Genomic DNA, 8,278 nt, shown 5'->3' with positions numbered 1-8,278 from the left:
AGGACTTTGCCACTGATATTCTGTGGTCGTGGGAGCCTTCTGTCAATTTGAATGTGAAATGCTTTCCATTAAAAGCACTCGCAGCTCAGAGGATGTCTTGCTGTGCACAAGCAGCTGACATCCCTGTAGGTCAGCTCTCCATGGAATTGGTTTACTGCCTGATGCATCTTCACCGTAGCTGGAACTGGGCTAACTGGAGGTGTAGTGAGGTGCTTCATGGCTTCTATCCTGGACTTGATCCGGTAGCAAAGTCTCTTTCCATTTTTTGCGACGCCTGCGCTTTTCCCCCTCGTACTAAATGTTATTGGCTGTTTTCTTCCTGCCTGATGCTATGTCCTGCCTGTATTTCTGCTGTTCCTTCTTTTAAGTATCGCTCTCTCTCTCTCCTTTCTGGGTCGGCATCGCGTCGAGCGCGATAGCTTTTCGAGCGCGATAGCATTTCTGCAGCATCTAATCGATTGGCTCCCTGTAAGTAATGTGTTCACATTGTACAACTGAAAACACCTTCAGTAATTCCAACTGTAAAACTTAAAATCAAGAGAATAGTATTATAATTCAGTCCTGTTACCCTTCATATGAGTAACAGGACTGAAAGTAACAGGACTGAGTTTTTAGAATAGCATTTGCAAACACATGAAATGTAGCCACATTTGGCATTAATGCTAATAGCATGAGAACACTTAGCACCTTCAAGTGGTTTACCAAAACTATCTTAAAAAAAAAAAAAAGCAATACCTAAATTATTTCTTAGATGTTAACAGGACTGTACTTTGAGATTGACATTCTCAGTCATACTTACAATATGATAAAACATAAGAGTGAGAGAACTTACTTTTGGACTTCCCATGGCCTTCAGGAGACTCAAATGATGCTACTTCCTGTTGATCATGTGACTTGTGGAATGTCCCACATTTTTAGAGAGGGGAATGTGTCAGGCTAACAGGACTGAGTGAAAACCTGGGGACACGACTAAAATGTGTGTTTTAACAAACATATTATGATTTTCCGATGAAAATTCAAATGTTATGTCTAAATTGGAAATAGAGTCACACAATAATACAAAAAATAAGATTTCTGAAGAATTCTATTCATTATTTTTCATGGTGAAGTGTAGTGTTAGAGAGTGGGAACGGGCTAAAATCAAATTTTTTCAGTGTTCTAGATAGTTTGTATGAAGGCTTCAAGGTTTTCAAATTGCAATTAGGACAAAGTGCAGGACACTTTGCTTGATAATATAATGTATTATACACATACTTTTCATGCATATTCATGCATGTAATGTCCTGGGGACGAAAAAGGCACAGATTTGGTGGAATGGCCCATTTAGTGTGTCCTATCAAATTCGTACTGAGAGAATGTGAGTTGGCATAATGTAGCTAGAGCAGTCAGGTTTGGTATCATCTTGGTTATGAAACACTGGGATAAAACAGAGAACCAGGCTTAAGTTAAGAAAGAATTTTGACAATTTACATTTTCTCCCAATTACGCTGCTACCTATGAAATATATACAGTGCATCCTGAAAGTATTCAGACCTCTTGACTTTTTACACATTTTGTTACGTTACAGCCTTATTCTGAAATTGACTCAATTGTTTTTTTCCCCTCATCAATCTACACACAATACCCCATAATGAGAAAGCAAAAACACGTTTTTAGAAATGTTTGCAAATTTAAACTGAAATATCACATTTATATAAGTATTCAGACCCTTTACTCAGTACTTTGTTGAATCATCTTTGACGGTACAAGCTTGGCACACCTGTATTTGGCGAGTTTCTCCCATTCTTCTTTGCAGACCCTCTCAAGCTCTGTCAGGTTGGATGGGGAACGTCGCTGCACAGCTATTTTCAGGTCTCTCCAGAGATGTTTGATTGGGTTCAAGTCTGGGCTCTGGCTGGGCCACTCAAGGACATTCAGAGACTTGTCCTGAAGCCATTTCTGCGTTGTCTTGGCTGTGTGTTTAGGGTCGTTGTCCTGTTGGAAGGTGAACCTTTGCCCCAGTCTGAGGTCCTGAGCGCTCTGGAGCAGGTTTTCAACAAGGATCTCTCTGTACTTTGCTCCATTCATCTTTCCCTCGATCCTGACTAGTCTCCCAATCCCTGCCGCTGAAAAACATCCCCACAGCATGATGCTGCCGACCCCATGCTTCACCGTAGGGATGGTACGAGGTTTCCTCCAGATGTGACGCTTAGCATTCAGGCCAAAGAGTTCAATCTTGGTTTCATCAGACCAGAGAATCTTGTTTTTCATGGTCTGAGAGTCCTTTAGGTGACTTTTGGCAAATTCCAAGTGGGCTGTCATTTACTTAGGAGTGGCTTCTGTCTGGCCAATCTACCATAAGGCCTGATTGGTGGAGAGCTGAAAAGATGGTTCTTCTTCTGGAAGGTTCTCCCATCTCCACAGAGGGACTCTGGAGCTCTGTCAGATTTACCATTTGGGTTCTTAGTCACCTCCCTGACCAAGGTCCTTCTCCCCCGATTGCTTAGTTTGTCGGGCGGCCAGCTTTAGGAAGAGTCTTGGTGGTTCCAAACTTCTTCCATTTAAGAATGATGGAGGCCATTGTGTTCTTGGGGACCTTCAATTCTGCAGAATGTTTTGGATACCCTTCCCCAGATCTGTGCTCGACACAATCCTGTCTTGGAGTTCTACAGACAATTCCTTGGATCTCATGGCTTCCCCCCTGACATGCACTGTAAACTGTGTGACCTTATATAGACCAGGTTTGGCCAGGGTAGACCCTCACTGTAAATAAGAATTTGTTCTAAACTGACTTGCCTAGTTAAATAAAGGTAAAACAATACAAACAAACAAATAGACAGGTGTGTGCCATTCCAAATCTGGTAAAAACCATTGATTTTACCACAGGTGGACTCCAATCAAGTTTTAGAAACATCTCAAGGGTGATTAATGTTAACAGGATGCACCTGAGCTCAATTTTCAGTCTCATAGCAAAGTCTCAATACTTGTGTAAATAAGGTATTTCTGTCTTTTAGTTTTAATACATTTCCAAAAATGTCTAAAAACCTGTTTTTGCTTTGTCATTATGAGGTATTGTGTGTAGATTGATGAGGAAAACAATTCATTTAATCCATTTTAGAATAAGGCTGTAACGTAACACAATTAGGAAAAAGTCAAGGGGTCTGAATACTTTCCGAATGCACTGTACATCTATATGGCTCATCGTATGAAACTGCTGATGCCAGTGTGCCTACAAATCCCCCTTTATCAGATCGTCCTCTTAACAGAATGCCCATGGACTTCCACTGTTCCTTTAAATGGAAGGCAATTTGAGCTAACAGCTTGGTTGATATTTACACTGGGTAGATAGCAATTAGCAAGCTGCTGGTATCTCTGTCTATATCCCCCCTGGGTCTTCATATGTCTGCCTCTCTGTCACTCTGGCCATTACCCTTTATCCGGTGCCTGTCTCTGTCCAGCAGTCATCTGCATCCCATCCCAGGTGTGTGTCAGAGAGAATCCAATGAGGTCATCTTTAAACAGGCGCACATCCCCATTGATCAACAATGATTTCCACTTTGAGGTTCTCTGCAGATCACAGATGAGATGCCCTATGGACAGCAGAATGGATGGCTGAGCTTTGGGGCCCTGGGCACGTATTGAGCTTCTTATTTACTGAGCCTCTTTACTGGATCAATCACAGTGCTACTGGCTAGTCAACCTCTCTCCTCAGCTCTCATCGCCTGTCTCTCTCTCTCTCTCTGTGATGGATCTGCTGTCATTTCCCTCCTCCGGGTCAGCGCTGGTTTCTGCTGTTCCTTGACATTTTTAAAGTCTTATTTTTTTTTTGACCTCATGCTGTTATATATTTTCCTTTTTTTGTGTGTGTGCTTACTCTGGCAACCTCTAATGATTTGCTATGGGTTTTCTCTTTCCTTCTCTTGAAAGTCTCAAACTCCTCTATGTGGTTGAGTTCCTTTACCTCCCCCACCTCAGACATTGTGGACATCAAGCCGGCGAACATGGAGGAGCTGACAGAGGTGATCACAGCGGCGGAGTTCCATCCCAACCAGTGTAACACCTTCATCTACAGCAGCAGCAAGGGCTCCATCCGCCTGTGTGACATGAGGGCCTCAGCACTGTGTGACAACCACTCCAAATGTAAGACTGTCTCTGCCGCACCCCAAACCACTCATATGCTGTACATTGTCAGCAGGCTCCATGATAAGGGCCAGCAGTTTATCCTGACCACACGAGTTGACTAGGAAAAGCTATGGGGCCGAGTGGTCCCAGGCAGTCAGGTCACATGATCAGGGAAAACTGCTAGCCTTAAGCATAGGCGCCGGGGCTGTTGTACACTCCGAAGCCCCTAAACCTCTATAACAGTCGATCTACTCCTTTCTAATAGCTACTGTGTCACTAATTGTTAGTCATTTGCTGCACAGTGATAAATTAGTATTTGTATGATGGGACCCTGGCACAGTTGTTGGTAAATTAATGAATCATGTTTTGTTGAACTGAGCTAAGCTGCAGGTGGACATGTCTTTGTGAGATATTATTGGGAAATAATATTGGGAAATAAGGTGGAAATGGAGGTAAACAGAGAAGCACTATGATGTCAAGGGGGATTTTATAGATATTTTTCCCCCCTCCAGTTGTTTTTGGCATTTTTCCCATGTACTGAGTTCTTTGTAAATGGTGGACCAAAAAGTCCACAGGATACAGTGTCTATTCCTCCATGGCTCTGAGTTGATCCAAACACACAGTGGTATTGATGTTTCAAGGTCAGTCAAGGCTCTGTCCCTGAGCCCCAAATCATCCGTTTTCACCGGGCTGAACATATCGACAGATCATAGAGAGACAGGAGGTTATGCGGTGAGAACAGCCATATTATAATATCTATTATTGGCACATCTTACATGTAATATCTTAAATAAGCTCACAGTATTTTGTGTGTTCAATTATTGACCGTTAAGAGCTGCATTTGCATTTCAAATCAATTGTCAATTTACCAAACAGGAGTTTGAGGGGCCCCGTGGTTAAAGATCGACTCATAAATAGGAAAGATAGATGATACATTCCCAGAAGTAAATAATCAAGTATTTATGACGCGTTTGCATTGCAAAATACGACCATGTTAATGACTTATTTTACTGAGACATAAATGTCGTCTAACATGAGAAATGGTTTTCTATTTAGCCAATATTTATCAGTGAGATGTATTGTTTCTCTCCTTTTCCCTTTGCATATTTAGCGGTTGTTTAGAAGAGCCAGCTGATGGCCTAAAGTAGCTGGTGCAGTGTGAAAGTGATTAATCAATCAACTGAAGCTGTAAGCCAGAGAGTGGCTCCTCCGGTGCTTTCTGTTCAGATGTTAACACCGCTCGTTCCTCTGTTTGTTCCCCCTGCAGTCTTCGAGGAGCCGGAGGACCCCAGTAACCGCTCCTTCTTCTCTGAGATCATCTCCTCCATCTCAGATGTCAAGTTCAGCCACAGCGGGCGCTACCTGATGACACGGGACTACCTCACGGTCAAAGTGTGGGACCTCAACATGGAGAGCAAACCTCTGGAGACCTACCAGGTAGAGTATACACCTCGTACACTTTTTTATTGTTGTTGAACGTGTCAAGCTTGTAATGGAGACCTTGATACACTGTAGACCAGACATCGCTCTGACCGTGTCTGCACATCGCTGGGTACAACAAAGAAATATGCAAAGGGAAAACACCAGAGCCATATATTTACCGAAAACATATGGTTCTGGAAAATAGATCTCCATTTATTTCCCCCTTTTCCTCTCTTCCAGGTGCACGACTACCTGAGGAGTAAGCTGTGCTCCCTGTATGAGAACGACTGCATCTTCGACAAGTTTGAATGTGTCTGGAACGGGTCTGACAGGTCAGTGATCGCCGCTGTATTAAGATCGGTGTGACTGGAGGTCTTCATCCTTTACATCAGTGTATCAGTAGATACGGTTGGATGAATGGGATCGATGTGTTGCAGCATTCTCACCCCCCCCCCCCTCTCTCTCTCTTCCCGTAGTGTGATCATGACCGGCTCCTACAACAACTTCTTCCGCATGTTCGACCGCAACACCAAGCGTGACGTGACCCTGGAGGCGTCGAGGGAGAACAGCAAGCCCCGGGCCATCCTGAAGCCCAGGAAGGTGTGTGTAGGGGGCAAGAGACGCAAGGACGAGATCAGCGTGGACAGCCTGGACTTCAGCAAGAAGATCCTGCACACCGCCTGGCACCCCTCTGAGAACATCATCGCCGTGGCCGCCACCAACAACCTGTACATATTCCAGGACAAGGTCAACTAAGGTTGGATGGACGAAGAGCAGCACAGACCAGCATAGCGCGCCCTGGCTGGCTGGCTGACTGACCGCGCTCACATGGGGACTGGGAGAGGGCCGCAAGGCTGGGAATCTCTGGCCGCACTGCAACTTGTGAAGAAGAGACACTGACAGCTTTGCAGCTTCCTCTCTCTCTCTCTATCTCGGAGACTTGCCGCCATGTTGTTGTAAATCCAGGGTTGCCCTCGGTTGCACCCAGAACATTGAGAACGATGGCTGTCAACGCCTGTTTATTTTGTTTTTCTCCATTTTACAATTTTCTCCCTCAAAGTTGTTGCTGTAGTTTTGATGGATATGCACAGAAATGCAGGGATGATACTTTTATGTGTATGTTCCTAAGTAGAAACAGGAGTGCTTTGCATTGGGGAGATGGAGATGAACTGAGAGACTGGCTCCAACTAACTCACCCTTTGCATCCCTGAGATGATGACATGCTTAGATGCTACTGAGATGGTGTGAGCTTGACACCCTTTGACCTCTTCTCCTGCCCCCTCTGTATCTCTTAATTTATTTATTTATAATTTCTCTTCATGAAGGTTTCAAAACATACCTGCAGAGGAACGGATGATGTTACTGGGTAGAATTGATTTAAAACAATGTAGCAAGCTTTTTTCTTCCAATTTTTAAAAAATACATTTACAAAAATACATGTATAATAAAAAAAATGAGTAACCTAAATAGTCATGACTTTTTATTATGGGCTCAGTGATCCCGGGAACAGAGCTGGGAAAATGAATCCAAAACGTTAGTCTCTTTAGCCCCGTTTATACTTGGTGCTGTGTCCTGATCCTGTCCACATTCTGGTTGGGCAGACAATTAGTGTAGACCAGTGGTTCCCAAACTTTTTATAGTTCCTTACCCCTTCAAACATTCAATCTCCAGCTGCGTACCCCCTCTAGCACCAGGGTCAGCGCACTCTCAAATGTTGTTTTTTGCCATCATTGTAAAAGCCTGCCACACACACACAAAATATGACATATTTATTAAACAAAAGAATGTGTGAGTTTTTGTCACAACCCGGCTCGTGGGATGTGACAAAGAGCTCTTATAGGACCAGGGCACAAATAATATAATAATAATCAGTAATTTTGCTCTTTATTTAGCCATTTTACATATAAAATTGTATTTGTTCATCGAACATTGTGAATAACTAATGAGAAGGGTGTGCTTGAAAGGATACACATACCTCTGCAATGTTGGGTTGTATTGGAGAGTATCAGTCTTAATTCTCAGCTAGTGAGGGCTGAGAATCCACTCTCACATAGGTACGTGGTTGCAAAGGGCATCATAGTCTTAACGCGATTTGCCAAGACAGGATACTCTGAGCGCAGCCCAATCCAGAAATCTGGCAGTGGCTTCTGATGAAATTCAATTTTCACAGAACCGCTTGTTGCAATTTCGATGAGGCTCTCTTGTTCAGATATGTTAAGTGGACTGGAGGCAGGGCATGAAAGGGATAACGAATCCAGTTGTTTGTCATCCGTTTCGGAAAAGTACCTGCGTAATTGCGCACCCAACTCACCCATGCGTCGCTATATCGCGTTTAACATTGTAAGCTTGAGTTCATTTGCACACAAAAAAAATCATACAATGATGGAAAGACCTGTGTGTTGTCCTTGTTAACGCAGACAGAGAAGAGCTCCAACTTCTTAATCATAGCCTCAATTTCATCCCGCACATTGAATATAGTTGTGGAGAGTCCCTGTAATCCTCAATTCAGATCATTCAGGTGAGAAAAACATCACCCAGAATTATGGTCAGTGAAAACTTTAAGCTTGTCTCTCAATTCAAAAAAACGTGTCAATACTAAGCCATTGATAACCAGCGTATGTTGTAAAAGCGTTACATGGTCGCTGCCCATATCATTGCATAGTGCAGAAAATACACGAGAGTTCAGGGGCTTTGCTTCAAGTTAACCATTTTCACTGTAGTGTCCAAAACGTCTTTCAAGCGGTCAGGCATTCCT

The 8,278-nt window shown here is 43.4% G+C and overlaps 1 protein-coding gene across 2 annotated transcripts in view; it reads left to right on the top strand.

Moving 5' to 3' along the window:
- The window catches only part of LOC115105237 (serine/threonine-protein phosphatase 2A 55 kDa regulatory subunit B beta isoform-like), a 110,768-nt gene extending 103,778 nt beyond the window's left edge, over positions 1–6,990 (top strand). For both annotated transcript variants that reach the window (XM_029627006.2, XM_029627007.2), the window contains exons 6-9: positions 3,955–4,119; positions 5,369–5,538; positions 5,764–5,855; positions 6,000–6,990. In XM_029627006.2, the coding sequence (XP_029482866.1) occupies positions 3,955–4,119; positions 5,369–5,538; positions 5,764–5,855; positions 6,000–6,279 (707 nt within the window). In that variant the 3' untranslated portion in view covers positions 6,280–6,990. The remainder of the gene's footprint in view (positions 1–3,954; positions 4,120–5,368; positions 5,539–5,763; positions 5,856–5,999) is intronic.
- The last annotated feature ends 1,288 nt before the right edge of the window (positions 6,991–8,278 follow it).

Source organism: Oncorhynchus nerka, linkage group LG22, assembly GCF_034236695.1.
Source record: "Oncorhynchus nerka isolate Pitt River linkage group LG22, Oner_Uvic_2.0, whole genome shotgun sequence".
Classification (NCBI taxonomy): domain Eukaryota; kingdom Metazoa; phylum Chordata; class Actinopteri; order Salmoniformes; family Salmonidae; genus Oncorhynchus; species Oncorhynchus nerka.
The sequence above is the reverse complement of the archived record's forward strand: the minus strand, read 5'-3'. Positions and strand labels throughout refer to the sequence as shown.